The sequence below is a fragment of the Eschrichtius robustus genome, chromosome 6 (assembly GCF_028021215.1).
Source record: "Eschrichtius robustus isolate mEscRob2 chromosome 6, mEscRob2.pri, whole genome shotgun sequence".
Lineage (NCBI taxonomy): Eukaryota > Metazoa > Chordata > Mammalia > Artiodactyla > Eschrichtiidae > Eschrichtius > Eschrichtius robustus.
This window is the reverse complement of record NC_090829.1, coordinates 17,090,539-17,104,519: the sequence shown is the minus strand read 5'-3', so window position 1 is coordinate 17,104,519 and position 13,981 is coordinate 17,090,539. Positions and strand designations below refer to the sequence as shown.

At 45.9% G+C, this 13,981-nt stretch overlaps 1 protein-coding gene across 1 annotated transcript in view; it reads right to left on the bottom strand.

Annotated features, from left to right (window-relative positions):
• Nucleotides 1-13,981, bottom strand: part of EPHB1 (EPH receptor B1) — a 285,410-nt gene that overhangs the window by 87,544 nt on the left and 183,885 nt on the right. The window contains exon 6 of the mRNA XM_068545612.1: nt 3,542-3,666. Within this exon, the coding sequence (XP_068401713.1) occupies nt 3,542-3,666 (125 nt within the window). The remainder of the gene's footprint in view (nt 1-3,541; nt 3,667-13,981) is intronic.

The following is a 13,981-nucleotide window of genomic DNA, read 5'->3' as shown; positions in this document are numbered from 1 at the left end:
AGGATCAGAAGTAATATATTTGGCATATAATAGGCACTCAATACATGATGAATTATTATCATTGTGGTTATTATTTCAAAATACCCTCACAAGGTAATGTCCTTTCTTTAGACATATTAGAAATGGTCAAGGCATGTAATGTATTTTATAGTCAAGCACTTTATAAGTGAGGAAGAGTTCTATCATAATTTACCAAATGGCAACCAGTGCTTAGGTGAAGAATCTTCTGCGTTCCTAAAAAAAAGCATTCTATCTTCTGGGACAATGACATCCTTCACTGAGGTGTGGAAGCCCCCTCAGGCCTTGAGCTACTGTGCGTGTGTTTTATTAATAATTGGTATAAAGTACTGAGAAGTAGGGACAGGGCCTAAGATGGGAGAATAATCTTCCTTCATAGCGTCAGAAGTTGGGGTCAACTACAGTTTGTCCAGGGAGAAGTTGAGGTCAACTACAGTTTGTACAGGGAAAGACCATGGAGGACTCGGGTGTGGGCTGGGGAACGAGGAGCCAGGGGACACAGGCATGAACCTCATGGTTTCGGTTCTGCGTCTTTCACCCCCGTCCCAGGGTGACTGCCCTTGACATGGCAGGTGAGGAGAAGGGCCGGTGGTTTCCCATGTGTCCAGCCCCTTGCCAGCACTGCCACAGGCTGCAGGGCAAAGAACCCAGGCTATAGACTCCCTTTCTAGCTGTGTGACCTGAGCAACTTGGTTTTGTTTTTTTCAACTTCTTTGTGCATTTGTTTCTTTTATCCAAAACAACGATACTAAGATTTACTACACTGGGTTGTGAAAGGGGAGAGGAGATGATGTTTAGAAAGCCTCTGACACCCAACAGGGGCACACTAGGGAGAAAGTATTATTATTTATCTGAGATGAGCCATAAGGCTCAAGTTCATGTGTGTGTGGGAAGGGGGGCTGGGTGGGACCTTACTGGTGACTCTGACATCACACCATATATGGCCAAGCATAATATTCTACTGGACTTGGTCAATAGAACTAGGTCTAGGTCAACTTGAACTTGGTCTAGGTCAACTTTGGTGATGAAACGAGGTCATGTAATCAATAGGTCCAGATAGGTCCAAAACGTTTTTGGATTGGTCCAACATTTACTTTACTAAATGATAAAAAATATCTAGCAAATAAGGGTCCCCAATTCAAAGTTGAATAGATATAATGGTTGCTTATGAATCCAGATCATTTGAATTACCCCCAATTCCCTGAATTATCAGAATCAACTGTCTACAAAACCCAGTTTCCTCTAAATAAGTAGAAAGCCGCCTAACCCTCACCTTGCTTGCAAGTTCGGCTGTAATGGCTGAAGGGCACAGCTCCTTGCAGGCTAGACTGGTGATCCATCTGAGCTTCTGCTTTCAGGGAGGTAAATTGGTGCCATTTTACAAGTGTGAAAACTGACCTAGAGTAAGTGGTTCAGTAATGGGACCGTGGCTGTGTGTCTGTCAGTTATGGGCGGCCCTGGAATCCAGGGCTCCCTTCCCAGTGCAGCCATGCTCCACTTTCAACACTGCCTCCATGTTGGAGGCTGCAGGTCTTCATCTCTGTTCCTCTTCTTGTCCCCACTGACGCACTGGATGATCCCACCCATACCATCCACACACTGGCAACTTCCAAATGGTCATCTCCAGCCCGTCCTCTCCCCTGAACTCCAGATGTGCACATCTAGCTGCCTGCTCCACATCTCCACTTGGCTATCTCAGGGGCATTTTAGACATGGAGCTGAACTTTGGTCCCTTCCCTCACCCCAGACATGCTCTGCCTACAGTGATCATCTTCTCAGCCACTGGTGTTTCCATTTTTCTAGTGACTCAGGCCCAAACCCTCCCACATCCAAAACCCAACCTGTTGGAAATCCCGTTGGTTTGTCTTTAGTTTACTCACCTGGAAATCAACTATGTGTCATCAGCCACCTGCTTCCACTTTGATTCAAGCCACCATCATCCTTGTCTTAGATGATTGTAATCTAACAGGTCTATTTTCAATGGAAAAGCCTGAATGATCCTTTTAAAATGTAAGTCAGACTTTGTTTCTCCTCTGCACCAAACCCTGCTATGGATTCCCATCTTATTCAGTGGAAAAGCTCAAGTTCTTAAGGCCTAACGTGAGCACCTCCTCTGATTACCTCTCCCCTGACTACTATTTTCCCATTGCTCGTATGACTCCAGTCATGCCGGTCTCCTTCCTGCTCCTTGAACCAACAGTCATGAGCTCACCTCAGGGCCTTTGCACAGGCTCTCTATCCCCCAGATGACTGCTTCACAACACCCTTGTCTCCTGCAGGTCTTTACTTAGAACTTACCTTCTCCAAGAGGCCCACCTTTACCATTCTATTTATTTCTGCAACCTACTCCTCCCCCAAACCTGACCCTCCTGACCCCATTTACCTTGATCTGCTTCCCTCCCGATTTATACTCATTTTCTAACACACTGTATGATATCCTTATTTGTTATATTCATTATTCATTGTCTCTCTCTTTTTATTGGAAAGTAAGCTTCTTGAGGGCAGGAATCCTTGTTTTGATCACTAATGTATCTTAGAATAGTACCTGCCAAATAGCAGGCACTCAATAAATACTTGCTGAACAAATAAAGGAATAAATCTGGTATTTGCAAAAATATTGTGTTGGGTCAGTATAGAAAGCACTATATTTTCCTGGGATTTTGCAAATGCTATAGTTCACCATGGTGGAAGGAAAGCCCTGCTTCCCCCACAGATAGGCCAGGGGTCAACTCCACAGGGCACCATTTCCCTCTTCTTGGCAGGGCATGCCCTGCTGTAGCCCCCAGCAGCAGCTGTGAGAGAGCAGTCAAGGGAAATAACATACAAATTTCTATTTCGATTAATTTCTATCTATCTTTTTACATTTCCATTTAAATATTTTAAACCTCCATACATAGCTCAGCACAGTAGTATATGCATATAATTTGTAAATAAACAATCTTATATTGGAGGTATATGATCAAAAACTTTGAAAAACACCAGTTTAGGTAATTTCCTAGTGGTACATTGGTTAGGACTCTGTGCTCTTTCACTGCCGTGGGCCCGGGGTTCAATCCCTGGTTGGGGAACTAACATCCTGCAAGCCGTGTGGCACGGCCATAAAAGAAAAAGAAGAAAAAGAAAAACACTAGTTTTCAAAACCACAGAATCTTCAGAAAGTTCAAGGGACACCTGGTGGGTGTGTAGCATCTGCATTAGTATAGCAAGCATGTGACTGGGAGAACGGGATTGGTCCTGCCCATCCATGACAGCCCAGTGAGCCGTGCAGACAGCAGGATTGGGGGAGGGGGGGCACGGGGTTGGAAGGTTCTCTCTTGAGTTGGTACAGAGAGTGCCTGGGCTTTGGAGGCCTTTGCTGGGGCAGAGCTGGGAGCACTCTCAGGGAGCCTCTGACCTGCATCACCAGATTCCTCCCCCACTCAGGACTCTCTCCAGCCTGTCTCCCTGGGACCTCAGCTGACCACCACCCATGGAAAAGTGGCTGGCCCTGGGTCTTGCAAGCCTGCAGGCAGGGCTGGCTCACCTTCTCATAGTACCGGATCTCATAGTCCAGGATGATGCCATTGGGCTGCTCCGGCTGCGGCCATGACAAGGTGATGCTCCTCATGGTGGCACTGACCTGGTGCATGATGGGGACAGTGGAAGGGGCTGCAGAGAGAGGAAGAGACAGGGCAGATGAACAGACCCTCGATTATACGAGAAGTGCTGTCTTTCAGAGACAAAGAGGCAGAGAAATGTCATTGGACATTTCTCATCAGCTAAGCTGGATCTACAGAACTTCCTGTGGGTTTTGCAGAACAAATGGAGTTTGGGTACCAAAGGAGAGAAAAGGTGACAATTTAGGACAGGAGAACATGTGTGAGGGCAGGGACCAGAGTGGACAGGAAGAAAAAAGGTTTGACCAAAACAAGAGATGGCTGGAGAAATCACAGGAAAACAGTGTGGGCTGGGAAAGTTGGAGACAGGCATGGAGGGTGTGACCAGCAGGACAAGTCCAGGCTTCAGGCAGTGAGACGAGAGGCGCGATGGAATGTCTTTGAGCAGATGGTGTTGAAGGAACCTCAGTCTTGCAGGAACGGGCTGAGCCATCACAGAGAAGAGGATCGGAGGCAAGACCTGACAGCGAGAGAGTCGAGCTGGTCAGTACAGAATTGCTGTGCAGTGGAAAGGAACATTCTAGCAGACATCTCCTTCTGAGACTGCATGGAAGATTTTGCTGCATTTCAAAAGGAAGAGAGGCGGCATCTCTCAAGAAGACATGAACACAGACCAAAAACAGAGTTCTTGTAGACTTCTGTCAGAGCTTTCCAAATGAGGACATTTGCTGTTGAGAGCTCACAAATATAAATGAAGAAATGATACACAAACCAAACATTTGGAAACAGAATAATAGTTCCAAAATCTGTGAAGTGCTTCTGAAATCTCTCTTTAAAAAGAATATTATTTATTTCCCAATTCAACATTTTTCACACTGTGTAAGTAAAATGAAAACAGTCTGGAGATAATAAATGAGGGTTGTCTGTCTAGGAGAAGAGGCGGGTGATGGATGAGGCTGCAGTCTGTGCTCTACTCAGGGGCTGTTCCATTTAGTCCTGGCACTTCTGCAGTGATGAAGGTCGCTTCCTCACACGAACTCAACTTTACAAGGCTTTCTCTGGGGACCATGGCTGAGTGACATTTACTATCCTGGATTTAAGTTAACAGATTCCCCTCCAAGACCTGAAATTACAGAGCACGGCTACCGGGTCACAGGCGGCTCCTCATTCTCCATGATCCGCGGACTCTCCGTGAGAACCTGCTGCGTGAGGCCCCTGGGCCGGGGTGGAGACGCAGAGCTGTGAAGATGTTCACAGTCTAGGGGAGCCATAAGGAGAGCAGAGTAAGAGGTGCTGTGATGAGCCCTTAGAATTGGAGTGTCTGCCTGGGACCTTGCCCAGTTCCCATTAGAGACCTCATCATGGCCGTGAAAATGCACCCCTCAGAGCTCCTACTCCTGGGAGCATAATTGCCTAATGAGCCCAGCTGCTGCGTTCTGTGATCCATCACTGCATCCACATGGAGCCCACTTCCCACATGCTGCTCCCAGCCAATGACTGAGGATGGCGGGGATGCTAAGGCAGGTCCATTCCTGACCCTTCTGATGGGCAACTTCTGCTCAAATACTCCCCACTGGATATCCCAACACTTCCCTGTAACTCGTGGCAATCTAAGACTCTTCCCACTCAATCCTCCTTCCTTCTCTCTCTCCTTCAGAAGGATCAGACCTTCATTGTGGTCTGATAGCTCTCCCAGCCTCCTCTGGCCTCCACCCCATTTCCCTAGTAAATCTGATCCCATCCGATCCCATCTTGGTGTCTGCTTCGTGGAGGACCTGAGTTGATGCAGTCCTGAATCCCCCTCTCAAGTATTCCCTGCCCCGCCCTGCTGCGTTCCCAGGGATGGGAAGCTCACTGCCTCCAGAAGCTGCCGCTTCATACCTGGATACCTCTCACCAATTTGCGTGTCTTCCTTATCCTTATCTGAAATATGTCTTCTTCCTACCGCTCTCAGTTCTGCCAATTGAAGTAATATAGAATGTTCCCTCTTCCATAGAATGGCTTGTTAAATAGCAAAAGAAACTATTGAGGTCTCCCCTGAGTTTTTCCTGCTGAAAAGAATGGCCAGATACTATGAACATTTCTCCCATGAGATGCCGCCACCTGAGGTGGCTCTTTTCCACATGGGCATCATGTTATCTAAATCTCTTTAGGCATAAGGCCCAGAGGTGAACCCAGTTCTCTCACTGCTGTTCGAACAGCAAAGATTAGAGTAAAACGAATATCCACCATGATCTGTGTACTATACATCTATTAATATGCCCATTAGCCTTTGCTTCAAAAACATGTCCCTGCTATTTGATTTTGAAACCACAGTCAGTATAACCTTTAGGTTTTCCCATGGTATGCTCCTCATCTTTTGTCTATAGAGTTGGTTTTTAGCTTTGACTACAGGGATTTACATGTGCCTTTATGGTGCTAATTTGGCCTATGAGTCTGGTAAGTTGAAATAATTTTTGATCCTGACTCAACCATCAAATGCATCTTCTCTTCCTCCCAACTTAGGATCGTGGTCCAGATCCATTAATTAGCTATTTAAACAAATATTTATTGAGCATCTGTCATGCATGTGCCAGTAATCGAGATTCCCTAGTGAACAAATTAACATTTCCTGCCTTCATAGAGCTTCTTTTCTAGTGGAGGGATTCAGAGACTAGACATAATAAATAAATAAATTACAAAGTATGTTAAAAATATTAAGTACAATGGGAAAAAATGGAGCAGAGGAGAAGGGATACAGAATGCCAAAATATAGGAGGCCGGCCAGGGGAAGGCTGCAATGCTGAATCATGTGTTCGGCCAGACCTTGTCTGAGAAGTAGACGCAGGAGCACAGAGATGAAGGAGGGCAAAGAGGGAGCCAGGCGGATGCCTGGGAGAAGAGCATGTGAGAGGGAGAGGCCAGGGCAAAGCTTCTGATCTGGGAGCATCCTGGTGTTTCAGGGCAACAGAAAAGAGCCAGTGGGACTGGTGCAGAAACGAGGTCACAGATGGTAGGGCCCCCAGAGACACTAAAAGAGGACGTTGGCTTCTACTGAGAGAGATGGGGACCCATGGGAGGGTCACAAACAGGGGAGTGACATCATGTGAGTTACATGTTACCAGTATCACCCTGTGCTATATTGCTAATGGAGTGCAGGGGCCATGTGAAAGCTGAAAGAATAATCCAGCTGGAAGATCATGGTGACTTGGACCAGGCTTGGAGTGGTGGAGGTGGTGAGAGAGGAGATGGTCAGATTCTGAATATATTTAGAATATATCTCAATGAATGTGTTTCTGGTCTGAGCAGCTGGAAAAGTGGGGCAGCCATCGACTGAGATCAGGGACGACACCGGTACAAACAGTTTGGGAGGAAAGACCAGGTGATCCACTTCGGACCTGCTGGCTTTAAGACATCCAGGATGTCCCAGAGGAGATGCTGAGTAGGCAAATGCATGTCGAAGAGGTCCAGACTGGAGTTATAAATGTGAAGTCATCATATTTCAAAGATATTGAAAGCACTGGAAATGACAGAAATCACCAAGAGAAGGAGCAGAAGAGGATATATAGTCTAAGATTCAGGAGATGATGGGGAAGCCACCAAGGGGCCTGACAAAGAAAGGCCAGTGATGTGGAAGGAGAACCAGAGAGTGTGATCGCCTAGAAATCAAGCGGCAGTCAGCGTTCCCCGGAGGACAGGATGTGTGGGATGCCACTGCTGAGTCACCAAAGTGAAACTAGGCAGTGAGTGTGGGTTTAGTACAGGCTGAATGGTTAACGGGGTGGCTGGCGTGGGATTTTTTTCCCCAAGGCCTGTGTGCACTGTGCAGAGCCCCAAGAGAGGATGAAGGAGCTTCAGGAAAGTGAGGCAGTGTTCTGGAGTCAGTCGGGATGGTTTGGGATCCTGCTGGGCCCACCAGGATGGATGGGAACAGCCCCTATTAATCCTCCCCTCCCTACCCTATCCCCGGCCACCGCCCACCACACTGAAAGGGCTGCCCTTTCAGGCCTCTGTGGAAACACGATTCAGTTGACATGTTTTTAATCATGTCAGTGCTATATAGGTTTTCAGGATACTTCTGCCTCAAAAGCTGAAGCATCATGTATTAAAAATTAGAAAGGTTAATCCCAATGGCCTGAGGATTTTTGATAGGCTTGGTTCTTTACTTTGCCTCTAATCCCTGGAAAGCCATCATTCAAAACTCAGCATATATGCCAACCATTGCGCCACGCCCCTGCTCTACTCACTCAAGACAGAAGGACAAGTAAGAAAGTCACAGCCCTGCTTGAAGGCCCCAGTTGGGGTCAAATGGCAAAGAGGTAAGGTGATCCAGACACAATGGATAGTCAAATCCACTGAGAGGAATGTCCCTGTTATACAGGTGGCAAGGACCTCCCAGCAGCCCCGCAGCAGCACACAGATCCAAGAGAAGCTGCCGGAGGGTGACAGTCACCTCCGCCAGCATTTCTCAGATTTATGGTGATGACACCATCGTCACGGGCCCCCTGGCAGGCTATCTATCCTCATACAGGTCACTCTAAATGTCTTACCTTTTAACTGAGATGGGATTTTGCACAGGGGAGAAAGTAAGAAAGTATTACTCCTCCTCCCTGAAGATCAGGAGCGGCTTACATTTGGTACTCTGCCATCAGTGATCACCTACGGTGACAAATGTTTTTTTCCTTCTCCAAGTGCAAATGCCACCTCTAAATCTGGTGTTTTACATGCAATAAAACCTTCAGACTAAACAAAATAAAAAAGAGCTCAGGTATCCACTCAAACACCAACTTCTTTTAGCAAAACTAAGGCAGACTAAGACAGGAAGGGAAAATTAATTCAAAGCAGCAGCCCCTGGGACCCCTGAATACAATAGTTTGAACAGTATGTCCTGGCCAGCTGTCTTTTCTCCATAAACTTGCATCCTAAGATGAAGGGGCAGTTTCACTGAATGCTTGAAAGAGTCTCTCCCTCACAAGCACACAGAATGCTTTTGACTAAATTAAACATTTTACAGAGAGAAGGAAATGAAAATTATTAAACTTTAGCAAATAAGCAAATATAGACCTTTCTTTAGAAAAAATAAGGACAAAGAATTAGTTTAGGGGCTATTTGGAAAGAAGGTACTGAAGGATCAAGAAAGATGTGTTTGCAGACATAGAGACCAGACTGGTGGTTGCCAAGGGGGAGGGAGGGGAGGGGAGGGTTGGACTGGGGGTTTGGGATTAGCAAACTATTCACATAGGATGGATAAACAACAAGGTTCTACTGTATAGCACAGGGCAACTATATTTAATATCTTGTGATAAACCATAATGGAAAAGAATATGAAAAAGAATATATATATGAAAAGAATATGTAAGAAATATATATATGAATATGAAAGAATGTATATGAAAATAATATATATATATATGTATAACTGTCACTTTGCTGTACAGCAGAAATCAACAAAACATTGTGAATCAACTATACTTAAAACATTTTTTTAAATGAAAGAAAGAAAGATTTGTTTGGCCTAAAGAGGCGGTGCTCAAAAAATCCAAACATAATCAAAATTGCCCTGCACTTCTTCTCAGCAAAATAAAGGGGCTGGCCCAACAGGAAGCCAGAATCCAAAGAGGACAGTGGAGAAGCAATGACAAGTGTCCTGTCAGGCACTGAGGAAAATCTGTGTGAGGGTTCAAACAGAATCAAAACCAGGAGTGTGTAAAAGACACACACATGTATTGTTCACACCCAATAATAAGAAGCCCTTTAAATGTGTAAGAAGCAGAAAGAGACTTAAACGCCACGGTCAAAGGGCTTAGGGATGAAGAAAATGCAAAGGCAGGTGGAGTAAGTCCTTTGTCTCTGTTTTTACCAAGGAAGACTTTGGGGAGAACTTCCTCCCAAATTGCTTTTGAAGCAGACAGATCTAAGATAGTATATCACATACAGAAGCGAGAGTGCACAGAATGTTGTTGCCTGAACTGACAAAGGAGATGTGGATAAATTGCAGGGACAGGATGGCCCCAGCTGTAAGTTATGAAACAACTCACCGGTGACATGGGACAAGTATCAGCCCAAACTAATCACAGGTCACTGCCAGTGGCATCACGGATGGGGCCTGGTGGACCACCCGCCAGCCCTCCATTTGCAAGAAGGGCTCCAAAAGAGATCGTAGGGCCTGCACTCCTGTAAGAGTCAGGCTGGGTCTTGGGAGGGTGGCATGAATCTGTCTGCAAGTTAATAACCCCAAATCTGGACCCTGGCTCTTAATGTGTGGAGCCTTGATTTCCTATCTCAGGTTCTCCTGGACCATACAGTTTATGTTTATGACATTCCTTGACCCTTTAATTTAGTTACTGACTCAGTCATATTCAAAGTTTTCTCTTACTCATTTTGTTTTCCTTATCTGATAGGGGCATTTTCCCCCAATGATTAAGCATCTCAGATTCCAAAATGTGAGAACGAATTGATGCTTTTTTCCTAGGACAATTACTAAGTTCTAAAGCATTATCTTTGCTTATTAAAAATTACTTCCTAATGTCTTCATTGATTTTTGTGTCAAAAGAATTCTTTCAACAGTTATCACCATAATCCATTTTGGGATATAATAAATGATGTTAAAATATTTTATTTAAGACGTCAAAAGTATTATCAGTAGTTTTGAAGAAAAATAATAGCAAAACACACATACATTCAAAATTAAGTTGATCTATTGGAGAAAAAGGTTTGAAGAGACTATAAAAATATGGAACTTGGATTTTCAGAGTTCAGTAAATCTCATCTGAAGGGGAAAACAGTGTTGCTTCTGCAGGTGGAAAGCATGCCAGGGACAGCCTTGCTGTGAGGCTACCCCTTACCTGCCCTAGAGCAGGGGTGAGGGTCACAGCTAAGTCCCCTCTGCCTGGGCTCAGGTAACAAGCCTAGCAAGTGTCCTGGAAGACAAACGGTGTCTCCACTTAGGAGGATTTCCTGTCTGAACTTCCCAAGGAGGCCCATGGAAAGGGCAGCCCATTGCCTCCCTCACAATAACTCATGCTGGGCCGGGTTGGGGAGCTTTCCTCTGTCCTTCCATGGGGAAAGGTTTGTGGGGTGGGAGGAGGTCCCCACAGTGACCCCTCAGAGCGATACAGCTGCCCCAGCCTGAACAGTGTGCATCTGAGTGTTATCGCCACTTCTACCATCCGGGGCATTGCTGTTTCTCGGACAAACATCCATCATTTGATGAACATTTGGAATGTTTCCACATTTTGACTATTGTGAATAATGAGGCTAAGAACATTCAATGTACAAGTTTCTGCATGGACCTATATTTGCATTTCTCTTGGGTATATACTGAGGAGTGGAATTGCTGGATCATATGGTAATGCTAACCTCTCCTACTCTTTCTAGAATAGCATTTCCCAGCTAAATCATCCTTGAACTAACCACCTGCAATCTACACCATAGACCCCAGCTGTGAGGAAAACAAGGGGGGTAGTGTAGGAGAATACAAGGAATAGTAAGGAGCCAAGGGCCCCAGCCCAGGGAAGTAGAAATTAGCAAAAATAGAGACGGACTATGCTCAGGGCTCTAGAGATGTTGCAGAGAGAGGAGGGCTCCCATTCTGGCTCTGCCATCTGCTTACTCTGTGATCTTGGGTTAAGGTTACTTAATTACTTTGGACCTCAAATTCTTCAACGGTAAAGCAAGAATATTAACCCTGATGTTATGAGGTTTTCAAATGTTCTGAGGATGTGCCCTGTATGGTCCATTGCTTCTTCCAACTAGATCCAGTCTGCTAGCCCAGGGGACTTGGCAACCAGCCCAAAGTCTCCTTCTGGGTCCACCACTGTTCACAGATGCAAATCAATCCCTGGGCAAAGTTCCCCAAGGTAAATGTGAAGAGCACAATCCAGCGACAAGCCTTGGATATTTGTGTGATAAATATCTTTGAGGAGATAAATAAACATGTCAACCCAGTCAGAGTGGAGCGATGAATAAGAATGGGCTTGCAGAAAGGGAAGGCTAACAGCGGGGTTCCCCGGAGTTTGGTGTGATACATGCTCCAGAAGAAAGATGGTTTCCTGTAACATCTCGAGAGGACCTGAAGTTTTTCTGGGAAGTAATCTAGGAAATAAACAATGGGGTGCCTTGTCCTTGAGGGCAAGGAGAGCTTGTGACTGTGGGGAGGGGATGAGGCATGGCCCACCCATCCGATGGTGTGACTCAGGTCTAGGAGTCACAGTGTTCACTCGGCTCTGTGCCCACCTTTCTCTTGGTCTGGTCACTGGCATTGCCTTACACCTAATATCCTGTCCCAGATCCCTTGTCCACCTCTGGGCTTCTTCAGTTTAAAGTATACTGCAGAAAGATTAACTGTCCCAAAGCTCATTTTACTCACTTCCTCTGATGCTCAAAAACCTTCAATGGCTCCCCATTGGAAAAAAATCTCAACTCCTTCTCTAACATTTTACAATGTGTCAGCCGCTGGCCTGTCCAGGTGCCTCCCATGGTTCCCTCTAAGGAGCGCACTGCTCTCATCTCACTGTTCCACTCACTGAGTCTCAGCAGAACTCAGCTTCAGGGATCTTTCACTACGGCCACCTCTCTTCATAACCCCACCAGCCTTCAAAGGTCCAGATCAGGCCACACACTGCCCTGGCTTAGCCACGCCAGACCATGCCCACCGAAGTGTCCCTTCCCTCCTCCCAACTCAAAGTCCTTATTTTTAATAACTCTCATGGGGCTGTAATTACCACCTTGGGACACAGTGCACTGGGATCTAACTTTCCAGGTGATCGTCTCTGGTCTCCATCACTGGAATAAACTCTTTAGGGCACAAGTCCTATTTTTAGCTTCTTCCCACTGTGTTAGCCCCTAATCGATGTTCAATAAAAGTTTGCCTTTACTGGAATGGCTGCGGGCTCTTCCCCAAAGGCGCTGGAAGTAAGAGGGGTTGGAAAATAACACAGTTGCACCAAACATGGACATAGGCCTTTAAAGGAGAAGGATGTCGGGGGAGGGGAGGTGGGGTTGTGATTCTGCAGCCTGTACCTGGGAAGGAACTTGGAGTGGGTCTGAATACAGTGGTCCCAGGGCAGTGGGGACAGGAGTGCTTCTAGATTGCAGAGGCAGAAACTGGGGAGGCTGGGGCCATTCCCATCTCACTGAGATGTTTCAACTGAAAGGTTACCTTAACATGAGTGGTTTTCTAACTTCTTTTCTTTTTAAGCTGTAAAATCCTTTCTACCAAGAAAAGATTCCCTGAGGTATAAAGTGTGAAGCAGAACAATGCAGTGCTGCTCTGGGTGAATCAGAAGCAGGGGTCCCAGAGCCCCGAGGCTGGTCCATTTTCTATCTCCCCAGCCCAGACTCTGAAGGTTTCATGGAAAGATCCAAAACTGCTAGGAAGCCTCCAAAAGTCCCCTTGAGACCTCAGATTAAATTATGTGAGTTCCTAAAAGGCATGGGTCTCGAGGTTGGATATGAGGAGTTAAGGGTTGTGGGTTATCTTTTTCCTTATATGAAATACATCCTTAGGAAAAAACTAAAATCTGTATTTAAATGTCAGGTAAGGACATCAGGCCCAATAGTACTGATGACAAAGAAGAATAATCTGCACACAGATGAATTGTGCAAATGATGAACTGTGCATAGAAGAATCTTATTTCTTCTGACATCCGTATTCTAGGAGAGAACTTTGTTGAGAAGGTACTGCTTAGATAACAGGTTCCGCCTCTGTTGATGAAAACTCATTTCATTTCACAAATACGCTTGAATTTTAAACCAGGAAGCCTGACTCATTAAATATTTTTGGTGCAGTAACACTTCTGGTCAAAGTAGACTAAACAAATAAGTAATTAGTTTGAGGACTGGGTATGAATACAAAAGCAGAATTCATTATTTTTCTAATTGTTTTCCCCTAGTGTGGACATTGGCTTCTTTGCTTTTGCTCTGGGCTGTGCCTTGAGATGGCCCTGACAACCCTTTCCCGTCTCCTTCTCTACCCTGAGTCCCCTGGGGACAGAGGACTGCTCTGGGTGGGCGGCATCAGTTCGATGCTGTTGTAGAATATTGGCTGAGTCTCGTCACGGGCTCAACCAAGTGTGAGTGAGAGAGAAAGCGAGGGCTTCCAGCCTGGGTGGCTGAGTCAACCCCACACCCCAGAGGGGCTCCTCCCTCACTGGTCCATCCACTAAGGGTTTTGTTCTAAAAGCCAAGGGAGCCTGTGACAGTGGGGGTTGGGGGCTGCTCTGGGTTTGTGGGTTTACAGCAGAGGCCCTCGTTTTTGATATGGCCTCTGATCGGGGGTGGGTTCTTTCTTGGGATCATCTACCTGATGCTGCTAGTTCTCAGAACACACTCCCAGATCAACATCACCTGAGAACTGTTAAGAAATGCAGAATCTTGAGCCCCGTCTC